The 27,758-nt window shown below is 45.6% G+C and overlaps 1 protein-coding gene across 2 annotated transcripts; it reads right to left on the bottom strand.

Moving 5' to 3' along the window:
* Nucleotides 1-424: 424 nt before the first annotated feature.
* On the bottom strand, nucleotides 425-27,215 carry dock6 (dedicator of cytokinesis 6). Of its 2 annotated transcripts, XM_083677513.1 has the most exons (48): nucleotides 27,076-27,215; nucleotides 24,331-24,418; nucleotides 23,749-23,924; nucleotides 23,499-23,567; nucleotides 23,235-23,361; nucleotides 22,679-22,891; nucleotides 22,201-22,286; nucleotides 21,985-22,051; nucleotides 21,561-21,710; nucleotides 20,928-21,008; nucleotides 20,434-20,590; nucleotides 19,386-19,516; nucleotides 19,141-19,234; nucleotides 18,882-19,044; nucleotides 14,745-14,862; nucleotides 13,927-13,997; nucleotides 13,679-13,817; nucleotides 13,433-13,534; nucleotides 13,229-13,315; nucleotides 12,885-13,116; nucleotides 12,440-12,777; nucleotides 10,836-10,922; nucleotides 10,345-10,440; nucleotides 9,975-10,115; nucleotides 9,688-9,801; nucleotides 9,320-9,490; nucleotides 9,019-9,158; nucleotides 8,384-8,553; nucleotides 8,047-8,195; nucleotides 7,467-7,649; nucleotides 7,122-7,248; nucleotides 6,929-7,013; nucleotides 6,678-6,774; nucleotides 6,402-6,536; nucleotides 6,157-6,309; nucleotides 5,840-5,998; nucleotides 5,606-5,706; nucleotides 5,249-5,441; nucleotides 4,990-5,133; nucleotides 4,713-4,844; nucleotides 4,564-4,578; nucleotides 3,987-4,112; nucleotides 3,764-3,853; nucleotides 3,414-3,650; nucleotides 3,106-3,249; nucleotides 2,854-2,960; nucleotides 2,584-2,757; nucleotides 425-1,990 (listed from the first exon to the last, which is right to left on the bottom strand). In XM_083677513.1, exons 1-48 carry the CDS (start codon nucleotides 27,123-27,125, stop codon nucleotides 1,948-1,950), a joined length of 6,252 nt encoding a protein of 2,083 aa, XP_083533639.1. In that variant the 5' UTR covers nucleotides 27,126-27,215; the 3' UTR covers nucleotides 425-1,947. The 2 variants fall into 2 exon arrangements, 1 of the variants encoding a protein (XP_083533639.1); XR_014554417.1 differs by lacking the exons at nucleotides 425-1,990; nucleotides 2,584-2,757; nucleotides 2,854-2,960; nucleotides 3,106-3,249; nucleotides 3,414-3,650 and having other exon boundaries at nucleotides 3,987-4,119.
* Between the last annotated feature and the right edge of the window lie 543 nt (nucleotides 27,216-27,758).

The following is a 27,758-nucleotide window of genomic DNA, read 5'->3' as shown; positions in this document are numbered from 1 at the left end:
CACTCCGGTTCAGGAAGACATCTGGATCAAATGTAGATCTGAGGGGTCTGCGCCCGGCAGTAATCAGGGCGTATTTACGTCTGCGAAGACGGTCCTTCGAGCCATATGGCAAATATTGTTCAATGGATCCACGACAATAGAAGCTATATGCAATTTACTTAAATGCTGTATATGTTTCCTGAAACGTTTTTTTTGTGTGTGTGTTGTTAACATTTAAATTGTAGAAGGTTGAAAAACCTTGAGATGTAACAAATGCCAAATATATCTGGTCTCTTCAGTTTTGTTTAAACTGGCTATAATCTTTCATATATATTACTATATTCAAATGTTTGTCCTAAAGGTGAAAACCACCATGACCTCAGGTGTTATTTGAAGTGCTATAGCACGATCACAGTGTTCCCCCCAAAAAAATGCAGAACCTTGATAAGACAGAGAGAGGTTTAATACAAAGCAGTAAAAAACACAAAACATGTGAATAAATAAAAAAAAATGTTGTTTTTCCTGATTGGTAAAAATGCCATTTTGGAAGAGGCTTGTAAAAGTACAATAGCAGAGAAAATACAGTAGTAGTAGTAACAGTGGTAGGTGCTGCAGTTTGATTACAGTAGTGCAATACAATAGATACAGTAGTTCCAATACAGTAAATAGAGAAATAGCTACATTGATTATACGTGTTCCACAACCAAAGGGCTGAGGAAGATACTAGTGTGTGGTTTACTTTTGTTACCATCAAATACATTGCATCAAATAAAACCAGCCAGGCAATGAAACATGTTGACAAAGTATGACTGTGTCTTCCTTCAGTCCATAGATAACACATGCTTGTGTGTGTGTGTGTGAGTGTGACAGTATGATAGACAGAGCAAGAGAGAGAGAGAGAGAGAAAGAGGGAGAAAGCGGGAGAGAGAGCAAGAGAGAGCGAGAGAGAGTGAGAGAGATTGTCAGTGCTTAAGTGGAGAACATCAGTGATGTGACTGTTTTTTGGTCAGTGCAGTAAAAAAAAAAAAAGAATTTCACAGTGTTTCAACAAAGACCATTTCCAACACTCACTCACCCTCTACCGTCTTTTTTATCTCTATGTTTTCACATGGAAATGGGAACTCTAGTTTTGGAGAGTACAATCCATATTTTATACTTCTTAAAAGTTAATTCATGATCTGAGATGGGTGGATGAATGTGAGAACTCACTAAAGAAAGAATGTTACTTGGTATGAGGATACATGGACAAGGAAAAGCTCCCAGGGACTATTTAATGACAACGTCTGGCAGCAACTGGTCTCAAACAATCACACACAACTTCACTAAGGCTGCGAGTGAACAGGCCTGCTAAGTAACCACACAATGTAACCAGGCCCTTCCACAACAGACATTAAACATACACAAGCAAATGGAAAGATTCCTAGATTTTGTGCAGTCGAACAGTCACACACTTAAACACAAGCTCACATATACAGTATGAACGCACCCAACACAAACACACGATTATGGAAGTGCCTGGGAGCGTTTGGATTCTCCAGTTCTGTAAAACCTAAAATTATCGTTCAGAGTCCGACAGAAAGTGATCTTTCTGTGCCCTCAATGTAGAGTAAAAAGAAAGCCGGTCTCAAAATGCCCAAGAGACAGAGCCATGCTCCGAATGACTGTGTTTACAGTGCAGATAAACTTCCAGTATAAACAGTGAGATCTTTTCCTATAGGAGTGTGAGAGACAGGGAGGAGGACTGATGGGGGGGGGAGGTAGAGCAGGAGAGGAAGAAAAAACGAGTGAGGAGGGAAAGAGGTGGTATGGGGTGACCTGGGGGGGAGTTGGAATAATGAGTGTGAGACAAGGGAAGATGGTGCATGTGTGTTAGTGACAGTTGGTGTGTGAAGGAGGTGAGAAGACAGACCAGTTGAAATAAAGCATATTTCTGAAGCCCTTTCTTCTCTTTATGAGATCCGCCAGGCTTCAACAGTCCACTTTGCGAAGGCTGGACCTACTGAAGGAATTCCTGTGAATACAAACAAAGATGGAGGACATTGGTTCCTTCATCAGGTTTTTTGCCATGTTGTAACTCAGCAAACAGGGAAGTGGTACTGTGTATTTAATATACTCTTCTGGCAGGTATTGCAGTGCTTCTGGTTCTGATTATAAATTAAACAGCTCTCCAACTCTCATATAAGACACACAGCTGGCTGCAAAAAGAGGTCAGAAAGAACAAACAATGTGCTGACACTTTGCATAACAAAGCAGGCCAGATTATTTCATCAAATGCATTATGTGCGTGTTAATCCTAATATGCATGAGGGTGGCTCAAGGTGTTCTATTGGTTTTTGTGTACATGTATGTGCCTATAGGGTTGAGTTATTATAGTGTTTGTGAAAGCTGTGGTTGTCAGTGTTGTGTTAAGTTGAATAAGCTCACAATGTTTGAGTTAGAATCTCTGTGCTTAAGAGAATGGTGTCGAGTTACTATTGTTTGTGAAGGCTGTGGATGGTCATGCTGTGTAGATCTGAATGAGCTGATTGTGTGTGTGAGAGTGTGTGTGCCTGCTTGTGTGTGTGTGTGTGTGTGTGTGTGTGTGTGAATACAGTGTTGTGTTACCGTTGTGTTTGTGTAGTCTGAGCTGGCAGTGTTCTGTAGAGTTGAGGGATCTTGCGGTTGATGAGGGGACCCAGGGATTCTTTGAGCTTATTGTAGTTCCTCTCCATTTCCCTGTGGTAGTCCTTCTGATCTGGTCCAATCAGAGCTTTATTCTTCCTCAGGGCATCCTCACACCTGCATGAGAAAAAGCAGACAAGACAAGAGGAGTCAGGGCCTTGTGTTCACTGTGTTCACTGTAGTCTGTGCAGACCTTTGGGAAAGTGTCATCACCTCTTAGTGAAGTCTTTAAAGCAGAGGCGCAGTTTGTTGTGATGGCGGAACAGCTTCGGGTCATCAGGAATGTCTGAGAGAAAGACCTGTGCCACCTCCAGAGGGCCCTGCAAGACGGAGGAACTGTTATACACACATTCAGGCATGTCCTTTACTCAAGACACCCACACCAGCCATAGAACAACACACAATACAGACACCATACACACACACCCAGTGGAGAGGCTAACACAAGTTGTGCATGAGGGGTACCTGGTTGACAGTGGTGCCCACAGAACCCTGCAGCACCATCTGGAGCATCTTGGCATCAGCAGGGTCCTGGTGGGTGGCAAAGGCCAGCTCCTGGGTCTTCTTCTGCATGTCCTCTATGGCCACCTCCATCGGGACCAGGATGATCTGACAAGTGGGGACAGCGACACAAGAATGAACACTCCAGTCACTAACTAACCCTGACTAACGTACCCTAAACTTACTCACTACGCTCTTGAGACATAGGTATGAGATATAGGTATGGACTCACAGTGGGCCATACAGTACTGCTGACATACAAAGCTACCCACCTCCTCTTTGTGGATGACATTGATCCGTGTCTTAATGTAAGGGAAGGCGTGGGAGGTGGTCAGGATGGTCTTGCGTTTGTACTGCTCGTGCAGGTCTCCGTGGGCGTGCCCATCCAGAGTAAAGGGGGTACAGTACATGAAGGTGCGCAGATTGTAGTTCTTGTCAAAGTAGGTGATTCGCTCCTTCAGCTCATAGGTGTCGAAGAAGGGCTCCACGTAGGTGATCTGGAGGTAGGCCTGAGGAGGGGCAGAAACACAGGTCAGCACCAGAGATCATCCTCATACACACTCTTGTAAAACCCAACCTAAGCCTTCAGTGCTTTTCCGGGCCCCGTGTCTTTGGGTCTGACCTTATTGGGGTCCATCTTGTTCTTGTCCACATGATTGGAGTCCTTGATAATCTCCACCACATCATCCCCGAATCGCTCAGCATAAAACTCCTAAACAAGAACCAAATGACAAACACAAGAGTCAGCTTTAAAGGAAATACATGGCGCAACTCTCCAATAGACAATGAAAATAATCTCATAAATCATCATCAACAACAACAGCAACAGCGACGCTGAGACATGCCTCTAGTCTGTGGGAGATCTCTGCCAGCTTGGTGATGGACGGCTCCTTGTACACAAACTCCTGCTCATCCAGATCTCCAAAGCGGCAACCGTAGAAGCCCACCCTGAAGTAGGTCCCGAACATCCTCTACACACTACAAGAGCCATGGAGGAGGAGAGGAGAGGAGGATGAAGAGGAGAGGGGAGAGGGAGGTGGAGGGATGAGGGAGGAAGAAGACAACACAATAATGACAGTCTGAGCCACTAAGCTGGCCTTTATTGACATGTTACAACATTTAAAGCAGATGCAACCACAGCAACCAGTAAGGAGACCCAGGAGAATTGAAGCCAGTCACTCTTGTGCAACGGTTTTACACAACTATAAATTTGGAAGTAAGTTAGAGAGCGAATGCAATGATGTTGTCTGAATAAGTGTCGAGGAGGAGCTTTATATTTATATTTCACTCACCAGTTTAACATCATGCACAAAGGACAGGAAAGACAAGGGAAAGAGAAAGAAAACATTATTGTTTCAATGCAAAATGACCCAGTGGCAGTTACTGTACATGGACACACACACAGCCCAATAAAACTCTTACCTCCCATCCAGAACTCTGGCAAGAGGATAAAAAGAAAGAAAAAGAGAAGCATGTTAGTAGAGGACAACCCACTCTCTCTTGTTATAATCATAAAGTTCAGTTATGGTAAAGTTCAGTGATGGTCATGTCGCAGTCAGACTGCGACCTACCTGGTTGTAGATTTTATTGAAGGCGTCCTGCAGCTTGCCATGGACAGTGGCCAGCTTCTTGAAGTCTCTGTTGGCCTCATGGATGGGAAGCAGAATCTTATAGACCTCATTAATGGCCTCATACATGGAAGCCTGGGGGAGAGAGAGCAGAGGAAACATTTGTTGTCAGCTCCAACACATACCACACCTTCAGCCATTCTGAAAGGGATATCATCTTATTCTAGGTTCAAATGGAGCTCTGACTAATCATTATGTGGTAGGAGAATCTGAATCATACCATGTGGAAAGAGGCTGCTGCTTGCTCCAGGAGTCCCACCAAGCCAGACTCGCTGAAGTACTTCCCTGCACAGATGCCCTCCTCCTCTGGGGACAGGATGTCATCAGACACGGCCGATTCCTCCAGAATGTTGGATGAGATGTTCTACAGGCAAGGAACACAGCAGTCAGGAAAACACAGCTAATGTTTCTGTGAACTAAGCATACACAGGCACAGGCATACAGGCAAGGTCTCTCACTCACACACATTCACTCCTGACCTGGAATGTGACACAGCCGATGGGCAGGTAGCGGCAGTCCTCCAGCATGTTGAGGTACTCTGCCACCAGGGCAGCGCTGTGCACCAGGCAGTGGGCAGCTTCAGCATGGTTCCCTCTCTCAGAGTGTTTCCCTGCCATGTTCTGTAGCCACGTCAGACGCAGGTCTGGAGAGTTCTGGTAGCCCTTAGCGATCCTGACAGAGAAGGGACAGGAGGGAGATGGAGGTCGAAGGAGAGCGATATGAGAGGAAAATCTAAAATGGTGTACACGTACAGAGATCTGTTTCTTTGTCTTTAAGGGGTTGTATTCCCATGGATGAAAGTGCAGTCTGTGTGAGAGGTGTTGACATGTGAGCACCTGTACATCAGGTCAATGAGCATCTCCGGGTCCTGCTGATGCTCTTTCATCTTGACAGTGTCAGTTAGAATCATGTGCAGATTAAACACCAGATCCTGCACCTGTAGTATCAACATAATAACAAGAAAGTACAATGAGAAGAGACACACTGTGTCCGCAATACGTCTCAGCCCATCGGCTCAACAGAGTCACCCCTCCATATCTACTGTGTGACAGATCCAGTGTGGCTGGTACCTGCTCAGGAAAGGGAGAGTCCCGTAGCTCCAGGTCTTCCTCAGCGTAGGTCAGGATGGTCTTTAGGGAGCGTCGGAGGTGCTCCTCGTTGAAGTTCTGAGACATTCCCACCAGGGAGGACAGGGACATAGTCACCTGCATCTTCACCCTGGCAAAATTCTGCACCAAAAGACAAAGACAGGTCAAAATGTGTGTCTGAAACGGGTAAGACTATGTAGGTGAAATGTAGGTTACTGTGCTAAGTATAAGTGTGCTAAACATCTTTGAGTCTCGTTTTGAGTCATGGTAGTCAAACCTTGCAGATCAGTTAGACTTACGTTGCCAATCTCAAAGTTCTGCCTCATGAGCAGGTAGAGGGAGGCAGAGGCGTGGCTTCGGACAGAGCCCACGCTACTGCTGCAGTGACGCAGGAGACGCAGACACAGGTCAGCACACAGCTCAGTATCCTCCTCAAACAGCATCTCTGGAAACTACACACACACACACACACACACTTACCATATCACACATTAAACACTGCTCCATATCACACATAAAACCCTTCATTGTATCTCACACAGACCTTGAAGACCAGTGCCCTCTGTGTAGTGAAGCAGTGCTGCAGGAAGAGGGCGCTCTGGCTCCCTGCCATGCTGTGGAGGAGGACTCTCAGCACCCCGCCCAAAACACTCTCCTTCATTTCAGACACCAGCACAGTCTGGAAGACAATAGCAGCCAGGGGATGAGACAAGGAAGGAAACAGGGGGAGGAAGAGGAAGGAATGTTCCATGACTGTTCCATGAACCAGGTCAGTGACAAAGTGTACAGTTAGAGAGAAGGTTGAATACTCTCGTGTTACCTTCACGATGATCTCCAGTGTGTCGAGGACTACCAGAGAGGCTTCGGTGGCCAGGTTCCCATCCACCACTGACTCCTGCTCCTGCTCCGCCTTAGTCCTGCAAGAAGACAGTGTTTAACATACAAATACTATAGGGGTCAGGGCACACAGAAATATTCTGTTGATTATGTACTTCATCAACTAATTGGTCTCCTTGGCATGAGAGTTGACAAGTCATTGTTGCCAAACATGTGAATGAGTCTAGGACCTACTTATCGACTCTGTCTGTGTTCTGTCTCCAGTGAGTGACGTTCTTCCTCCATCTGACATTCTCCTGGCTACCATACGGACTCCGCTCTGGAAAAACAAGTTTACAACAATAAAACACATTCTAGAAAGTGTCTCTCTCTTTCTCTTACACACACACACACATACACATACATACACGCGCACATGCACACACACCTCGGCAGCGGCGGACCATCTCCTGGCGGGCTCCGATGGTGCCCAGTATGGCCTCCTCCAGACGGGCCTTCATGTCCTGAGACTTCTTGAAAGTCAGGCTGTTGATCCTCTCCAGAGCCTTCTTCCCCTAACACCACCAATCAGAGAGCAGGAACACAACCAACACACCAATCAGAGACCAAACAGCCAGAGAGAAGACACTGAAAAAAGGCTGGTCTCAGAGTCTAGTTGTAAAGTAAGAGGACTGCAGATAAATGAGAACCAGAGTCACCTGGTGGGTTAGGGTTAGCTCCAGTGATGGAGGACTCCTTGCTCTATAAGGGGTATGTGAGGGAGACTGGATACCTTGTACTCGAAGCAAGACACAGAGAGGTGCAGCAGGTCCAGCAGGCGGTTGATCTGCAGCACAGAGAGGTCTGACACCCAGCGCTCCAGGAGGGAGGCATCTGCATTCTTCAGCACCCACAGGAAACACACCAGCAGAGTCCTACTGCACTCGGCAGAGAGGGAGCTACACTGACGGCCAGCCTGATAAAAGGGAGGCACACATACACACACATATTCATGCAGAGAATTTAAATTCCATTTGGCTTTTCTACTATATGGCAGACAGTGAGTGGTTGTCATCATAAGAGGCCACCTACAGGCTGAGAGGGGTAAAGAAGATCTTTGTGGAAGGAAGGCATGTCACACGCCCTCTGGTGGAATCAATGATCCACTTAGTTACAGTACTACACTATACATTACCTTCCTTTTTAAATATTTTTGTTGCCTATCTTTTAAAGGGTACATGCTTAAGACACTTATTTGAAGGGTGTTAAAAACACCTGATAAACAGAGAATGAGGCAACATCCTCCCACACAGCAGAAGGGGTCTGACCTCTGAACTGTCTGTCTGACCCCTGCTGCTATCACCATCACTCACCGAGGTAGGCAGGGCGAAGGGGTTGGCTTTGGCATGCGGCAGTGGGGAGCCAGCGATTGCCATGGCGACAGACTGATTGATGGTGCCGTTGTCGGGGTCGCTGTCGTCAGCCATGGCTGCAGTGTGGCGGCCCCGAGCAGGGGAGGTGTCTGCGCGCACACACACACACACACACACACACACACACACACACACACACACACACACACACACACACACACAGTGCCAAAACACACATTAATAAATAAAACAGTAGACACATTGTTGAATCTATCCTCTGTGGCATTTCAATCTAGATAGAAGTGAACTACAGCAAGCTGCATGTGTGTCCTCTGACCTGTGAAGTCGTGGAGCTGGGGCAGGGTCTCCAAGAGGATGGGGATGAGGGGCAGGTAGAGCTGGGCGATGTGGGCGCGCACCTGGGGGTCTGTGTAGCGAGGGTCAGCATCATGACTGCACATCAGGGAGTGGACCGCACTGATGGCCTTCTTGTGCAGGAAAAACACCCTATGGGGAAGGGAATGGGTTAGTGTGTCCTTAGTGTCGCATGGCCATACCTCCAATCACATCGTTGTCACACCTCCTTTGGAGGTCTGGAGAACTTTAGATTAGCTGATCTGGCTTGGATTGAATCTGGATGGAGCGATGTGAGAATGCGCTTGCAATTTCATTGGATGTTACATTCCAAGAACACATGCCCACAGACGTTTGCTTGTTGTTATGTGCAACGTCTTTTCCGACCGAGTAGGACTATTTTGAGAGTAGTTGCCTATGGCTAGCTTGCAACATTGAAGAACATTTAGAAAACCTGAAGGAAAAACTTCATTCTGTTTTGCCAAAAGTGTGCTCTATACACAAAAAAATTTAGTCGATGACGTATTTGATTGGTTTGACATGTGGTGAGGTTAGTATGTACTGTATCCCTGTGTGTGTGTGTGTGTGTGTGTGTGTGTGTGTGTGGTTATGACTCACCCCTCTCCGTCGGGCTCCAGGATGAGTGACAGCTCGGTGAGCAGCAAGCCAGATAGGAAGTGTTGCTGGCGGAAGGGGACAGAGAGCTCAAACATGCTGGCCACGCCCTGGTCCTGCACCATACTGGAGAAGGCTGAACTCTGGGGAGAGGGAGAGAAAAGGATGGGTGATGGGAGAGGAACGTCATATGGTCAGAGTAATCTTCAGAGTCTACAATTAATGCTGATCTCCAGGGCTATTGTGTAGTAATACATGGGATATATGTATAAAAAAATACACATGGGATATCCATTTCTAGTACCTGGGAGGTGGTAGAGGAGGTGGAGGGGGAGGGCGAGGCGGGGGGGCTGAGGGTGGAGCAGGGCAGGTTGAGGGTGACGTAGTGCTCATGGCTGCACACAATGCGGGTGAAGTCCATCCTCAGGGCAGTCAGAGAGCTCGGGTTCTGAGCTGTGTGGAGCTTATTGGCAATCTGAAAGACACAGACAGAGCTGTTGCTAAGAGGCAGCCAAAAACATGTGTTTGGGTTGGCCTGTCTGTATGGGTACGTGTCTGTACAGTGGCCAACTTCTTCTCTAGAGTGTATGTGTGGGTGAACTGTATGTGTTTGTTGTAGGAGCATGTGAAAGGAAGTGTGTGTGTGTGTGTGTGTGTGTGTGTGTTTAGTACCTGTTTGTAATAGGAGCGGACGAGGTTGAACACAAAGCCCCGGTCCATGAGAGACAGCAGGTCATTCAGGAAGAAGGCCAGACTGCTGTTTAACCTCTCTACAAGCTCCACATCCTGACAGACGCACACAGAAAGATAAAAAAACAGGTGGAACAGACAGACAACAAATATCTCGGCCCTTCAAAAATAATATAAGAAAAAAGAAAAAAAGAAAAGAAAAGGCAAATGTGCAAATTATGTTCTTCATAACTCTTTATTTGATGGGCCTAGGGCGGTGAGCTGTGTACCTTGTGGTATCGGCTGGCTATGTCTACACTGATAGCACACACTAGTGCAGCAATGTCATCGACAAAACGGTCTGGGAATCTCTGCCGCCTGGGAAGGTCCATGTGCTTGGACAGGAACAGATGATGAGACATACTCTTCACCTGGCAGGGGGAGGAAAAGAGGGAGATAAAGAATGAGACATTACTTATCTATATTTGTTCTTCTCTGTGGGAAAGAACAGAAATAACAGTATGATGTATGTCTCTTGCTTCACCAAAATGTACATTATAACAGTCTGAGTGACACTGGAGGAACCGCAAAGTAAAGCATGAGATCTCAAGAAACATTGCCATATCAATGGAATTCATCATCATCATGTGGAACACTGACCATGAGCTGGAAGAAGAACCAGGCCTGCTGCTGCGCTGCCTCCCTCACTGTGCTGGTGCTCACCACCCACTGTAGAGCCAGCTCCTCATGGAGCAACTGGACCAGGAACACACACACAGGTTACACAGGATAACACACACACACACACACACACACACACACACACACACACACACACACGTTCATGTTTAACACTTAAAGGTGATCAATCTCAGAGACAGAATTAGATTAACTCTAAATGGGGATTATACTGTAGGCTTATCATGTAAGCTTCAGATAAGAAACTTATACTTATACAGATAATATTACTCATACTGTACCTGTTCGATGAATGTGTAAACACTCAAAAGAGCTGATGTACCGCACAACTTAATACACACTGTTACACACAATGACACAGTACACACAAACGGAGAAGATGAGGATGGAAATTAATGTTAGACATTAAAATGGGCAAACTATTAGTTTGTTTTAGTCGACACACACGTTACCTTCTTGGCAATCTGCCGTGTGGGAGCTGAACAGAAGGTGGCGCTATCCAGAAAGGCAGACATGCGATTGCAGCCACGCTCGCTTGCCTGAGATGGAGTGGTGGTGGGATGGAAAGATGATGATGAAGAGGAGTGAGAAAGAACGTAAAAAAAGGATGAGAAGGAGACAAAAGACGGATAGATGGATGGGAAGAGATCTCCCTCAATGGACCAGCTTGGCTAAAACAGATGCTAGTGCCAGCATGGTCACATCAGAGGTAGAGATATATATAGAGAGAGACATATTTACATCGCTACGCTTCAAGGGAAACCTACTCTCACTCTGATCTATCTAAGTTGATGAGAGTCCATATATAATGAGGTAGAAATGTAGGTTAAGATTCCTCCAGAGACTGACGTCAACGGCAAATGTGGCTACTGAGAAGACTTGTGCGACAGCCAAGTTGGAGCCCACCTAAATACATTTGATTAGTGATTACCGATGGACAACAGAATGTGATTGACGGAGAAAAAGGCATACGTCTGATTGTTACAGGATATGACTGATCGGAGAGACATGATTGGCAGAACCAAGCCAAGGCAGAAGGATGAAGAGTAACACACAGCAATGCGGTGGATGAGTCACTATGACAGGCAGTTGACACAGCGGTACACAGACTGGCACAGACAGACAGACAGACAGACAGACACTGATCCAGACCCATATGAGTGGAGGGAGGGAGGGAGGGGCAGTGAGGTGGGCACTGAGGCAGTTGGGTATGGGGGTGGGGGGGGGGGGGGGGGTGGAGGAGTAGGGGGATAGGTGGAGGGAGGGTTTTGGCACCTGCTTTAGCTCACAGCTGGAGTTGGGGTTCCGACGTAGCACAGCTCTGGAGCCCCCAGGGGCATAAGCAGAATTTACCCAGGAGTGGGAGCGGTCTATCCCCTGGCAGCCACCGGACACACACACACACACAGGCAGGCAAGAGGCAGGGTGGGAGATAGGGAGGGAGGGAGGGGGGGGGGATTAGGACAAAGAGAGATTAGGGATGAGGAGGAGGAGGAGGAGGAGGAGGAGGAGGAGGAGGAGGAGGGGAAGATTAGGGAGGGGTAGAGTAGACAAGGGCAGATTTAAGAGGGAAGGATGAGAGAAGAGGAAGGGAAGGGAGGGAGGGGTAAGCGAGGGACAGAAACACAAGGGACAGAGGCACAGCACAATTGCATAATTGACATCAGCAGTGGAATCAACCAATTGGCACAAGACTCCCGGCAACCACAGGCATGCACATCTAGATACCAAGATACTAGACTGGAGCGTCCCTGGAGGCCACCGAGGGAGGAGGGGATGGTAATGGTGTGTAATTTCAGGAAACACACACACACACACAACGACAACCATATGTTCATGTGGACTTAAATAGCAACCATGACATGAGATGTCACACCACTTCAAAGTGGAGTATATGTAAATTGGGAAAGGCAGCACTATCATCGCGGTAAGCACAACAGCTTGCATCAACACAAGAGTTCAGCACATTGTTCTTTTATTCCTAGAAGCAGAGCAGGCGGTACGTAGACTGAGGTTTAGTATGGCAAGCTCAGACAGTTGACAGAACAGAACTGACCTTGCTGCCGATGATCCTCTGCACCTCCTCGTCGGGGGAGGTGGGCGTGGTCGCCAGGTCAGGGTTGGAGTTGCTGATGCTCTTGGAGCGGGCCAGGTGCAGGCTGCTGGGGCGGGCCGTGGCCCTGGACAGCGTGGCGTACTGGATGGGCAGCTCGTAGGGCGGGGTGCCCCCTGTAGGGGGCCTGGTAGGCTCGTTGCTGGGCAGGTGGAAGCAGTAGTGGATGTAGGAGACCAGCAGGTTGTTGCGGCCGTGCTGGTCCTGGTTCCCCTCCAGGTTCTTATGGATCTGGTTGACCAGCAGAGACATGGCCTCGAAGGCTGCACGACCCAGGTTCACTGAGAAGGGAAGAAAACAAGAAAAGTCGGACAGAGAGAGAGATTAGAACGACACAGCGTGGGAGAAAGGGTTGATGTAAGATGGCCGTCGTGAGAGGCCTACTTACCGATCTGGCCAGCGATGACGGGTGGGTGGATGATGAGCAGGATGAGTTTGCTGAGCAGCTGGTGCAGGAAGCGAACACAGGTGTCCAAGAGCGCCCCCCGCAGGGCAGCCATGCTGGCCTTCAGCTCCGCCTCCACGTTCCCCTCGCTGATGATGACGTCCTTCAGACGGAAGGGGAACGAGTACTCCTCCAGCACGTACACCAGTGTGAAGAATTTGTCCAGGTGGGGATCCTGCACACAAAATCACATCCTGAGCATTAGAGAGAGGGAGAGGGAGGGAGAGGGAGAGGGAGAGAGAGAGAGAGAGAGAGAGAGAGAGAATGTGTACAGTAATTGCCTGTACCTGAGTGTGAACCGAGGAGGCAGCTGTCACCTCCACATTGAAAACCCCTTTGTGATTATCCACCCACTTCATGCCTGGGAGCTGAACCTGTAATGGAGAGACATTCACCACATAAAAACTCAGCCACACAAACACATCATTCTATAAGAACTCATGTACGCACGCACACGCACACAATACACATATACCCGTGCACACACTTACATCAGGGGTGAGGACGGAGTAGCTGGGAGGAGGTTTCTCCACAGAGACAGGCAGACTGAAGGAGCCAGTACGTAAACGCCCATGCTGCATCAGAGGGATCCACTGTGGACACAGACAAGCACTTTACTACACTCTCCCACGACCCTATGACCACCTAGGATGTTGTAGGGTGTAAGTAGGCCTACATGTTATTGATATTCAGTACAGTAGGTGCTTCTTGGGTGAGAGGTTAGTTGGTCAACTCACAGTGTAGCCCACAGGGGTCTCCAGAGGCGTGTTCTGTTTGGGCTGACAGCTGATGTGGTAGAAGGTGAACAGCAGGTGATGGTTGTCTGTCAGGTTGGCAGGAATCTTCATCTTCACCTCCTCATAAAACTCTGGAGACCTGAGGACAGACAGACCCAGGGAGATAAGAGGGCAAGAGAAATGAGCGAAGACAAAAGGAATGAAGGAGGAGGAGGGAGATGGGAATAGTGAGGAGAGGTAGGTCATACTTGTCATGGTAGATGATGGGGGTATAAGCCTCTTTAAAGAACTCGGCACAGCTGGACTTCCCAAAAATTACCTGTAATGAGAAGAGGCAGTTTTTTTTTTAACGGGTGCATATACTTTCTAGTCCAGTAGGAGGCTCTCATTGTATTTCAATGTATTTCTCAACTTCACCAGCAGGCGTCGTCTTGTCAGTGATCTAGCGGTCCTTTTTTTTTTTGTTTATACAGAAATGTATCAGAACACTCAAAACAATTAAACGGAACTAAATTAACAATAGGGGGAGGGTTTTCCTGTTGTATTTTGCTAAATGATGGTCCTACATCATCATTTGAGTTAGAAGTCTTCCCAATTAGATAAGCAATTTTCCACAACCTCAAAACTAGACATAGATAGTTTGTCACCATCATTGACATGATTTGGACATTTATTTTTTCTAAAGGGATTGGAATGCTTGTTTGGAGGTTCCATGGACCTATTTCATTGGATTAAGATGCTTCAGTGGCACAAATTAGATTAGGGAATTTTCTTGAGTCCTACGGGATTATGAGGCCACAGATTATTTGCGCAGAGATTGAACTATAAATGTTCTGAATGATTTAACAGTAACTTGCCATCATACTCACTAAACAGGGACCAAGGTTGCCTAAATGCACTTCAGTCGTGCACAATAGACATTCTTGTTGCAGGGAAACCTATTCTTACAAGACATCATATTTCATTGCCCCAGGCTTGTCTTTGTGTGTGAGAGATGGCTTTGTTACTAATAGTACCACATACAGGACTTCAGAGGTCCTTCCTTGTGATTGGTGGAGCCACTCACCGGCATGGCCAGGCTGGGGTCCTCTCCTGCCATAAACTGCACCTTCACAGCAATGTTCCTGACTGAGCCCTGTCGACTGCTGAAGTTCAGGCTCTGAGGGTACACATACAGCAGGTTCCTGAGAGAGATAGAAAGAGGGAAGGAGAGGGAGAGGGGCAAGAAAAAGGAGCAAAAGAGGCAGGGTTCTTTAATTCCATGACACCAGGCTGAAGTTAAGTTTGGCAAAGGAAACATGTCCAGTAACAATCAATAGACTTGGTCAAGTTACAACAACAACATTTCTGGCACAAATACAGAATATTCCAGAACAGAGGGGTGCAGAGTAATACTAATAGAAGCTAGTGTGTAGATGACAGAAGAAGAGAGAACACCCTGTGCTTGTGCAAGAATGTGTGTTGAGAGTGTTTGACCGAGAACGGGGTCATTTGCATAGGTGCGAGTGACCTTAAACTCCGGTCCAAGCCAAACATGCGAAAGGGTACTGCCGACTGCAGAGCATATTACAATCTCTGATGTCATTTAGCAACCAAGCGACAATCTCTCACTGTTCGAGATCAAATACTGTCAATGTTAGGCATCACTGTTCACATTCACTATGGTCATATCATGGCCAACACAAGACATCTATACCGGCATCAATCTTTTGTCAGGACAGATAGAGAGGTTGAAATATCTTTATCTAGGTCATGTTTAGGACCGTATTTCAGAGGTTGAGCCACATGCTACGGTCATCCTGACAAAGGCCACCACGCTGGTCTCTGATTGGACCACTGCAAAGCTAATGTTTTACAGTGATGTTGCACCCACATTCATTTATCCAATCAGAGACACTCACTTTTTCAGACATCAAATATAAGGAGGACTCTCACACAGATAAGCACACATATACATATACAGGACTGAGGCACGCAGATTTATAGCCCAGACACAGAGGGGCGCTCTTTTTCAAGAGAAGAAACATCTCTGTGACTACTTTGTGTCCTAAAGATGAGGGTAATCCTATGTCTACTGTGTGTGGCAGTGTGTTTGACAGGGGTCCGACCCAACCCCCTCTGGACGTCTACTAAGGCTGAGGGGAAGGCTGCCTCTCATGAAGACGTCAGTGTGCTAATGTACGGCGTGCTCCAGTTCAGCGAATCCCTCCACCACATCTATGAGACCACCAATGCTAAGATGGCCCGCATCGCGCGCTCCCTGAAGAGCCATGAGGGGACGCTAGAGAGGCTGGGGCAGGAGGCTAAGCAGGCCGAAGAGGTGGAGCGGCAGATCAAAGAGGTGATCGGATTGATACAGGTGAGGAAACGAACCCTATCAACACAACTAATTTCCATATTCATAACCATCTGGCAGTGTTATCTAATGGCTGATTTGTTTTAAGGGAGATATCCATTAAGAATTACTGTCAAATAGTGGATTTGAATCCACAAAGAGACAGCATGTAGAGGCTAAGAGATAATGATGGTATGCCAAATATCTGAAATCCCTCTGTTCCTCTGGGCTCCCACAGAGGGAAACAAAGCAGCTGAACAAACATCTAAATGAGCAGCTATTTGCTGTCTTGCCAAACATGCTCTATCCTAGAACTGCAATGTGTCTCAGCCCATAGATTCTCAATGAAAGCCTTTCAAATTATTCAAACAGACAAAAGTCCATCCAATGCATGCATTTGCAAGTAATGTTTATTCAACACACAGTTCATTCTGGGATCAGATCGAGTGTGAAAATGACTTTGGACAGATACTGTATGTTGTGGTCCAGGCGGCCGGTCTGATATCAGTGGGAGAGAGAGAGGATAAAGTGGGCAGATGCTCTTTTGACAGACCCAGATGGCCGGGATGCATGCTCAGGCTGAGCTGACCAAGGGCAAGCTGACACAGGTGGAGCAGGAGGAGGTGGAGCTGAAGAATAAGGTGGCCAACCTGGAGACATACCTTAAGAACGCCTTGCCCACCAGGATTATAGAACTACAGGTAGCCTAACAGGACCCTTCTCCATCACACTCACACAGATAATGGCATGAGATGTAGTGCTTATACATAAGACACTGAAGTGTTGCCATGAATTCATGAAATATACAAATGTGTGCTTGTTTTTGTTTTTTTAGGAGAGGGCCCTAACACACTCCAATATTCTGAGGAGTCTGCTACATTTGACCCAACACCAGAGACGGAACCTTGAGAGTCAGAACACACAGTTGAACAAGCTACAGTCACTGGTGGGTCTGATTTACTTGCTGCAAATGCAAATATCTAATTGATTGTTGATGGATGCAGCTATTCTAGGTACATCTGACTAAATGTGCTTTATTTTTGTTTGTATTTCAGAGTGAAACCATGAGATAGTCAGACATCATCATATCACACATCTGTATGGAGACATAATCATGCCCAGATTGATTTATGCAATACCATCTTTGAACCTAATTCTAAACCCCTTACTACACTCCCCGATGTTACCCCTAGCTTATACCATCCCATCTACACGTATAGCTACAGCACTGCTTGAAAGTATGTGCAATTATAGACTTTTTTAGTTTTTACCATGAAATCTTTATTTAATCAGAACCACTCTTTTTTATCTGCCATAACAGGTTTATATTTACCAATTCCATATGTTGGTAGAGGAAATCATGTGTGTAGTAGAACAACTAAATTATAAAGAAATTAGTGCAGATGCAAAAATAAGTGAACCCCAAGTTGCATTGGTTAAATCAAGTAGGTAAGTAGAATCAGGTGGGTAAATAATTGGGTACCAAATGAACCAATCAAAGGAGAGATCCTTAGGAAAGAGTTTGGGCGGGACGCAATAAATAGAGATAAGAAACCTGGTCAGTTTTGTGTTACTCATACAGGTGAATGCAAAACACACCATGCCGAAAGGAAAGGAGATCTCAGAGGACATCAGGAAGAGGGTAGTGAGAGCACATCAGTCTGGGGAAGGCTATAAAATCATCTCAATAAGATTTGAGCTCCATCAGTCCACTGTGAGGCAAATCATTTACAAATGGAGAGCATTTAATATGACAGCAACTCGGCCTAGTAGTGGACGCACTTCCAAAATATCCCCAAGAGCCACAAGAAAAATAATAAATCAGGTAAAAGCCAACCCAAACATTAACATCTAGAGATTTGCAGACCTCCCTTGCTGCATCTCACCAAAAAAACCTTATCCAAACAGTCAAGCATGGTGGTGGGAATGTCAACATCTAGAGCTGCTTTTCCTCCTCTGGACCTGGGCGACTCCACATCATTAAAGGAACCATGAATTCTGAGGTATAATAGGAGATTCTTGAACAGAACGTCAAGCCATCAGTCAAGGAGCTGGGCTGAAAATGGGTCTTCCAACAAGACAACGACCCAAAGCATTCAAGCAAATCTACCAAATAATGGCTCAGGAGAAAGAAGATTTGTGTTTTGGATTGGCCAAGTCAAAGTTCTAACCTAAATCCAATCGAGATGCTGTGGTAGGACCTGAAGCGGGCAGTTCATGCCAGACACCCCTCAAACCTCATTCAATTGGCTGAGTTCTGTAAGAAGGAGTGGGCAAAAATCCCTCAAAACAGATGTCAGAGACTGATTAGTGGCTATATGAGACGTTTACTTATCGCTGCTAATGGAGGTGCCACAAGCTATTGACTTAAGAGGTTCACATATTTTTGCACACATGAAATCTGGGTTTTTGTTAAATAAACCACTTTTATTAAATAAACAATGAAAATATAAAAATGTTTTGTTTGTGTCCTTTATTTGGAATGTCTTTATTACGAATTGGGGTTTAGATTTTATAAGTTAATTGTAGGGTTCGCAAACTTTCAAGCAGCACTGTATATATGAATATTCAAGAAGATGAAAAGAAGATTCTATCAAAATTAAATTAAATTACAGTACTTTTGTTTGTATTTATATATTTTATATAATGGATGACATCAATAAAGGTGAATTCAATAAGAGTGTTCTTCAAGTTGACTACTGAAAATACAGATGACTTGAATCAAAAATGGCTGCAAAGACATCATGAGGCAGACAGACCAACCAGACAATCAAACAGACATAGAGGGGGTTACAGCCTGTGTGCATGTGTTAATGTCTAAGTGTGGGTGAATGAGTGTTTCATTGTATATGGCAGTTGCACACTCACCTGTAGGTGGTGTGTGGGGTATAGACGTAGCGGGCGGGGAACTCCAACACCTCTTTGGTGGGACGTACGCGCAGGTCAGGGTAGGGTTTGACGTGGAGCAGCTCGGGAGACAGACAGTAGTGAGGAGAGTCTGGGGCTGGAGAGATGTCTATCTTCAACTGGGCTGAGGACAGACAGACAGACAGACAGACAGACATTAGACTTATGAACATAAAAAAACATTCTCTATACTTACACTATCATTATGTGTGTGTGATACCTGTGACAGGTCTCAGTCTGCGTAAGACAGAGGATGGTCTGCGCATGTCTGCGAGAAACTTGTAGAGATCTTCATCACTCAGTCTGTCCCCCTCCTATATATACACACACACAAATAGATTGGTCTGTTTACACACACACACACACACACACTCACACACACAAAAACAGTGGCATGACATCAATCAACAAATCCAACAATCAACATGCACACATACTCAGAAAGCACACAGATTTCTGACTGGCCTGTTTAAAGAAGTTGGTGACTGTAAGGGTGGCTGGACGGAAGCTGGCAAAATTACACATATCCTCTCCCACGCTCATTCGCTCAAACCCTTTCTTCTTTCTCTCGTTCCATGTTCCATGGCCTTTCCGTTCTGATAGGAAAATAAATTCAAAGGATTGAGATGGTTGCAACTTACAAAACAATTACATCTTTAGATAAGTGTTGTCTCGAATAAAACCAATTGTTTATACAAGTGCCCTCTGTAATTATTGGGACAGTGAAGCATTTTTTCTTTTGGCTATATACTCCAAACATTTGGATTTGAAATCAATCAGTTACTATGAGATTAAAGTATAGATCCTCAGCTTTTACTTTTTCTTAACAATTTGTATACATAGTCCCCCTATTTCATGGCACCAAAAATATTGGGACAGACTAATTATGTCCAAATTAAGCATATTTAGTATGTGGTCACTTTGCATGCAATAACTGCCTGAAGTCTGTGATCCATTGGCCCAACCAGGCGCTGGGTATCTTCTCTGGTGATGCTCTGCCAGGCCTGTATGGCAGCTATCTTCATTAAAAAGGTGCTATATAAATACAGTTCATGATTATAATATTATTATTAATAGCAGACTCCTAAGGCAAACACAGCGTAGAATCAAGACTAAACATTGACAGCTCTCTGCCTGCACAAATAATGTGACAGAACACACCTGACTAACCAGAAACACCTGTCAAGCCAATTGTCAAAATACATTTGATGCCATGACTACGTATAAAAAGTGCTGTCTTTTCTAAATGGTGAAACCAATATGTACACACATACCCTCAAATAAAAGATGAGAATCTATATTTTAACCTCATAATAAATGTGTGATTATGTAAAATCCAATTTTCGAGTATAGAGTCAAAAGAAGAAGAAACACTTCACTTTCCTAATAATTAAATAATTAGAGGGCACTGTATGTATTTCCATGTGTATACTGTATTCAGAGAGAATATGAGTGAGCATGAGATCCTAATCGTGTGGAAAACAGGGGACCATTGATAGGGGTCAGTCAGTACCAGAGTCTGAGTCGGGGTCAGAGCGGTCCAGCCCCCCAACACTGCTGACGATGTTGAGCAGATGAATGGCGGTCCAGGCGAAGGGCATGCGGAAACGCCCCAGACGACTGCACGACTGCTCCGCCTGCAGACGCAGCTTCTCCAGCTTCTCCTTGTGCTGCACAGGGACAGAAACAGACAGAGTACTGTAAAACTGGACGGGGTAACGAGGGACTTTAGAATGGGCTCTGCGAGATTACACTATCAGTAGGCTAAGCAAAGGTTTCATAATCAAAATCAAGTTTGTTGGACATTGATCCTCTGAAAAAAGGAATTGCAAATATTCCAGTAATATTTTAAAGGTTTCGGTATCATATCAAGTTTGTTGGACATTGATCCTCCGGAAAAGGATTGCAAATATTGCAGCTAGACTGAATTGAGAAATGCGTATGACTATGCAGCTGTAAAGTCATGCCCCCAACCACACACACACACACACACACATTACATGTTACCTTAGTTGAGTCTGACTCCTTCATGACCATGTAGGGTTCGCAACATTCTCCAATGTCTCCTTGCTGAAGGACTTTCTCCAGCTGAAACACACACACACGCACGCACGCACGCACGCACGCACGCACACGCACACGCACGCACAGACACACACACAGACACACAGACACAGAGCTTTGGATTTAACAGTGATTCAAAAACTATGTACACAGTATTATATAGGATTTGATGGAGTATAAATCATGACAAATAAATTCCAAGTTGGTCATTGCACCGTTGTTGTGTCGCAAAGCAGAAAGAAGTGCATCAAAAGTAAACAAGTGATAAACTTAATACAGCGATGGCAAAAGATAAGGTACAGGTATTGTAATCAGGCTTGGCTTGAACATTTTCTGAGCTACAATTCATACCATTGATTTGCCAGGGATAGTGTGCCCAAATACAGTCAAGTTACATCACCCTCTTAATCTATCAAATCGCACACTAAGCAGGCTTGAGGTACAGTTTATGCACCACACAGTGATGATGTCAAACACTAAAGGAATTGTTTCTGTTTGAATGAACAGATGCAGTCAGTTGTGTGCTGTGCTCCTCTCCGAGCTCTTAGTCCGCTTCCCCCAGGCTGGTGGTAGTACCTTGATGACCAGGAAGATGTCGGCAGAGGGGTATGTGATGGAGAAGATGGCGGAGCGGGCCAGGGTGGAGATGGCTGTGTGTGGTGTGTGGGGCCGGAGCAGCCCCTTCATCTGATCCGAGTTCAGGTCAAAGTGGAAATCCTCTGAGATCTGAGGGGCAGATAAGAGGTTAGAGGGTGTAGGGAGGGATGAAAGCGGAAACGCATCAGTCAAGGGTTAGGGTTAGGGTTAGGGTTAGGGTAACATAATTGAGTTTTGACTCCAAGATTTAAACCACAAGACCATTTAAGCCTACTGAGACTAGAATAATTAAATAAGGTCAAGCATGAGTCAAGCATTAGTTTAGTAACACGATCAGTCTTTTCAGTATCAGATAAACATACTGTATGTACAGTTTGTACGATAAGACAAACAAGTAAAGTACCTTTTTCTTTTCCTTGACATCATACAGAGCAAGAGTCCCAAATATTGGCTCAATTTCTATTTCAAATCTGGAAAGGGGACAAAGAACACAATGAGCGGGACACTTGATTGGGTGAGTGAATACATGTATAAAAGCAGTGGCTTCACGGGTAAGTCAACAAGTGGACGACAGTGAGTCCTGTGACTGACAACAACAACAACGACAACAACAACTCACTTCAGGGACAGACACTTGACCATGATCCTCTGGCCACAGTGCTCCTTGGGCACCTCAGGGACAGAGCATCGCTCCACAGCCTCATCCTGCCATGGAGACGCCACAGCCAGCCGTGTCAACACAAACACCACGGCCGCGTTTGCACAGGCGCCATGGCAACGTTGACACAGACACCCCGGTAGTGTGTGTAAACAGACATAAAGAATGAAAGAGAGGGAGAGAGAAGCTGTGAGAGAGACGTAGAAGCATGGGAAAGCACGCAAACAGTTCACAGATGGCAAGGGACATTCTTTTTCCACCATGATACTGAACATTCATTTCCAAGAGAGCTTCCTTGTCTGTGATACAGCCAAGCCCCGTTTTGACAACTGTATCAACTGTCACCAAGAGTATCGACGATGTTATGAACCTGAATTAACTCATAGATTCTGAAGCATTACAGCTAAGCCTGCTAGCGCAGTTACTCATGTGGACAGACCTCATCAGGGGGAGGGAAGAGGCCCAGTAGGTCAGGATGGCGCCCCTGCATGCGGGCCTCTGCATTGCGGTGGTCCATGTCCTCTGTAGCTGCGCGCTCTAAGACCGAGGGCAGCAGGGCGTCAGGGGAAGAGTTCTTCAGGTCAAAGATACTGGAAGCCCAGCTGCCCCGGGGGGTGTCATCCAGGGAGACCGACCGCCGCTTCACATCATCCTGCGCACACACACACACACACACACACACACACACACACACACACACACACACACACACACACACACACACACACACCAAGGCGGGATGAGATCATGGCTTCTATGAAACAGTATACTGTAACCTTGAGTATCACACTGACTTATTTCAGAGCAGAGCAGATGTTTTTCAAGGTAACAAGTAATGCTTCTCCAGTCACGAAATGAATGAAGGAGGTTAGCTTAGAGCATAGTCCTCGGACCACTATTGAAAACACATTCCATAAGATCAGTTCAGTGATCTACAGAGGCCAGGTTTCCCATAATACTCAAACATAGAGCTCTGAGCCCACTCTTTTAGCTACCTGGTCGTCTTGGCGATCAGCAGCAGCAGCCTCATCCAGTTCAAAGGTCTGCTTGACCAGTCCTCTCTGTCTCTCTCTCTGGCGCTCGGAGTTGTGGGGCGTGTGTGTTGTACTGTGACGCTGATACCTACAGACATGACACAACTCATTATCCCTTTCTGCAAACACAGGTGTCCATTAAGACCACCAAGGCAAACAAAACCATCATGACAGTATCAGTATGAATGGATGGAAAAGTGAGGGAGAGACACAATCCTCACGCACTTTCTTTGGATGATCAGCCATTCATCCGTGTAGACTCCCAAGGCATCTCTCACTCTAGGGTCCAGTGTGCTGAATACAAAAGCACATTAGTAATACAGAAGAACATAAATATTGATTTCAATTGTGGCATAGGCAAGGAACAAGGCTTGTCCACTACTTGGGTGTTTCCATACCTATAGCACAGAATGGTGATGCTGTTTGTTGTGTGTGTGTGTGTGTGTGTGTGTGTGTGTGTGTGTGTGTGACTCACTCCTCCTCTGGCAGAGGGGACTCCAGTGTAGTACACTCCCTATCCTGCAGGAGGAGCTCCAGGTCATCGTGGGGGAACTCCATCAACTGTCTGAGAGGACCAGGCTCCGCCCCAGGGGCGTGGCTACTGACATAGTCCTCAAAGTCCACTGGCTCCACCACCTCGGTCAGGGGCACCTGGTAACAGTCAACATGCTACTAAATACACTAATACCTACAGCTGTAAATGGAATACTCATTCACCTCATCTGTTCAACAGGATCAGACTTGCCCCAAGCAACAGAGAGGGGAGGATAGGGTGAGACAGGGTAAGAGGATGAGTAATAGATAATTAATACAAGTAATACTTGTCTGACGCACTGATCCATACACAGACATCAATTTCACTTCAGTAAGAGCACACAAATCCTACCACTGTTATTCATACTGGCTCTGTTATCATCAAAGCCTTTAACCACTTGAGCCCACTGTGCTCAAATGGCTGACATTGCAGTTACTTGAGGAGCGGTTTGTTTCCAAAGCACACAGACTTTTGAAGATACACGCAAAAAACACAGGCACATAAACAAACACACTGACTTACGGGCTGATGGGCCCCTCCTCGTTTCTTGGACAGCTGAGGGGAGCCATACTCTCTGGATACTTGTTTTCTGACCTCCGCAGCCACCGTCCTGAGAGCCACAGAGAAAAAAGGGTGTGTCAGATACAATTAAACAGGGGACAAATCACAACCCACTCCTAGTTGTTGTCACACCCATAAACAAAAACAAGTCAACTCAATTAATACCAGCTCCATCAATAGCATCCACTTGTTGGTGAACAAAAAAAACAGTTGATACAATATGTGTGTCTGTGTGTGTGTGTGTATTTGTGTGTGTGTGTGTGTGCGTGTGTCAACCTCAGATCCTCATGCAAATGATTTCCCAAAATCCAATAAATAATCACTCTTGCCATTTGCCAAAAAATCTAATTGCCTTTCCATCACCATGCACATGCAAATAGGCTAATTTGCATTCACTAACCCCTCACTGCAGATAAGCCAGAGTTAGGCCTCTTACATTATTGCAATTCCTGCTTGTAATCCATCACAATATACTCTTAGTAAGAGACATCATGCTTTACAAGTTTTATAAATAAGAGTGGGCATGCCTTAAATTTCAGAATGTGTCCCGTCTTTAAGTGACTTATCAAATTTGAGAAGCCTATGTAGGCCTATTCCATTCCTCCTCTACTCCACAGCAGCTGGTCCCAGTAGCAGTGCTGAACGCCAGCAGCTGTTGTGAATGGGAATCAAGCCGGATCTCTCTGAGAGGTGGCGGGCCGACTGCAGAAACCAGGCAGAGAGCCATAACTCTACCCCTGGCCTTTATGGACCAACTGCAAATGGGAGGCTTAGAGACAGACAAAGCCAAACGAACCCCCAATCCTCTCACAGAGACAGCATACAGCTGCCTTTCTAGAACTCCAACTGGCCATCTCTCTCTCTCTCTCAAAACATTTCTGCATTCCAAAAAGAAACCCTAAAATCAATTCTCCTCTTCAATGACATGACTTCACAATCTCACAGAAATACCTATACTAGCACTAGAAGTCTTTCAAGCAAGAACTCTAAACCACTAAGAGAGACCAAATCATGAAGCATCACAAGAGAACCTTTATTATCTAGCATTATTTTGCCATTGAAGACTGTGGTCCGAGCTGTGCAACGCCATCCAATCTCTCTTTAAACAGGAAAAAGGAAAGCTCTCGACTCCAAGGGCAATGGCAGGAACACCCCACACACCCTTTCCTGCATCCTGAACTGAGACAATAGTCTGGGTCCCACGGAGGAGTAGGATTGAGAAGGCTCCGTGAAAGGAAAACAGAGAGTGGGATAAGAAACTTGTAGGAATGCTTAGACTATACAATAGATGCAATTTAGAGTTGTAGAACCAGTTGATATAGGCTAGGGTATTAAGGCGAACACTACCAATTACCATTTTGAAACATCATCTGTGTAGACTGTAAGACTGTGAAATTCCTGTTGCCATATGGGCAGACGCCAGTGTGCATAATAAGGCTCTAGCATGAGCCTGCGATGTACATTATTGTTTACTGCTCTGATAACATTCCAAGATTTCTCTGAGATTTTCTCTTGCTTTTGAACATGTTCACCTGCACAATATGATACTGATATGAATCCCTTATCCTGTCTGCTCCCAGTAGCTTCCATGAGGGAACCACAGCAACCATGAAATGGAAGTTTTAAGACTATTAGCCTATAATTGGATTGCATCATGAAGGCATAACAGCCATTAGCGTCCCGTCCAGGGGGTGTACTTGTATATCAAGCTGCCTCAGGACATAGGCTCCTGCCCTATGGGCCGTTCTGGCTTGTGTGGTCCGGTGCATATGGCTACTTACTTATATGTTGATATTGGAATAGCCCATTAATCAGGCCTAAGATTACATTACTGACATTACCCACATAAATGCATTCATAGCTGTAGTAAGTGCTTTCCACAAAGTTTCAATGAACCACATAAGACAAGGGGTCACTCCATCACCTCACCTCATAGCTAGTGTCGACCTAGCTCTCTAAATCAGTGTGAGGGATTCTGACTTGAGTGCAAGTGTAGATAACAAGGATACTGCCTGCCACGGTCATTACATTTTCCCACAGGAAAAGGGGAACTCCATCTTCCCTATTTTACTTCTGTAAAAGAAGGAGCTATACCTCTTGAAAATTGATCCGAACAATAAACTACCACTACCACTATAGTGAGGTGGTTGAAGCAGCTCGGACTGCTCCTGGGACTACTGGGAGTGACAGCAGTGTGTGCCGTATGAAGTAAGTGGCGCATAAACTGTGACAACCACCGCTTCATTGTCCCTTAAACTGGTCGACGGAATTTGTATTCAATAAAGCTGTTATAAGTACGGGTCTAAGTGTCGTGGCTTTTCTGCTTAGTGGTCTTTATTAGACATTAAACGTTATTACAGTTAAGCCAGTAGCTAAATTAGCAAGCATTTGATGCCAAGACAGAACTGTAGCTTCGGATGGCTGATAAATGACTTCTAGCTCTCATTGTTATAACAAATGACATGTGAGTTTATAGGAAATTGATTACGAAGTAATGGCAATGTTCAAAAACGAATTCTATGTCATTTTAAACGCTTTTCCGGAACAATAGACTGGTCACCGTCTGTCTCAATTTTCAATTCAGTCTGCCGCGGTTTATGGTCAGTGATACCCCCAAATCCTGCACTACCAAATGTGTCCGTCACGTCACGCGAACTATCCGCATAACATTTTGTTCATTTACACAAAGCATGTCTGTGGTCTCACCGATTAATTTTGTGCGCAAATGCCCTCCTTTCGCTGGTTGAAGATGCCATTTCGTGTCTCCATGTAAGTGAACTCTTCGAACTAATCTCCTTCTATCTGCCTTGTACTTCGATACTGTTGTCCTGTTGGAGTCAGTCCGCTTCCTTGTCACCCCATGCTACGATGCCTGTTCCTCCTAGTGGTTGGGAGCTGAAAGACAAGATTACAGTGTGGGATAGTCTGTTACTGTCAGTGAATGCAGTATTCTCACCTGACCGGTTTCAGTGCATCACACGATTGACAGTGGCCCATATCCTCAACAGTTTAGGGTTTCAGTATAAGGATATGGTATCAAATTGAGGAAGCTGGCTGAACAGTGAGCGTTTTCATTTCAGGTGGAATTTGGAAACCACCAGACAAAAAAACAACAACAATATGATTAGGGCATATAATGACCGTCCAATTTAGTCCTCTTCAGTTATAACTGTTATAACAATTATGTTATAATTGCCACTTTTGCCTAGATGTGCATATCATTCAGAATATCAGTTATGTCCACGAAGGTATTTGCTGCACCTAGACATTAAAAAAGGATTCTTCGACTGTCCCTATGGAAGAACCTTTTTGGGTTCCATCATGAACCCTTTGTGTAAAGAATTCTGTGGAACCTAAAATGATTCTGCATGAAACTCAGAAGGACTCTT

The sequence above is a fragment of the Argentina silus genome, assembly GCF_951799395.1.
Source record: "Argentina silus genome assembly, chromosome: 9".
Classification (NCBI taxonomy): domain Eukaryota; kingdom Metazoa; phylum Chordata; class Actinopteri; order Argentiniformes; family Argentinidae; genus Argentina; species Argentina silus.
Note: the sequence above shows the minus strand (reverse complement) of the source record. Positions and strands in the feature narration are given on the sequence as shown.

Coding starts and splice junctions, on each gene's coding strand:
- dock6 (XM_083677513.1), bottom strand. CDS start 27,125: ATGGCATCTTCAACCAGCGAAAGGAGGGCATTTGCGCACAAAATTAAT. Junction 21,711..21,984: donor ATGTCAAGGAAAAGAAAAAG/GTACTTTACTTG, acceptor TCTGCCCCTCAG/ATCTCAGAGGATTTCCACTT. Junction 4,845..4,989: donor CAGCAGCCTCTTTCCACATG/GTATGATTCAGA, acceptor TCTCTCCCCCAG/GCTTCCATGTATGAGGCCAT.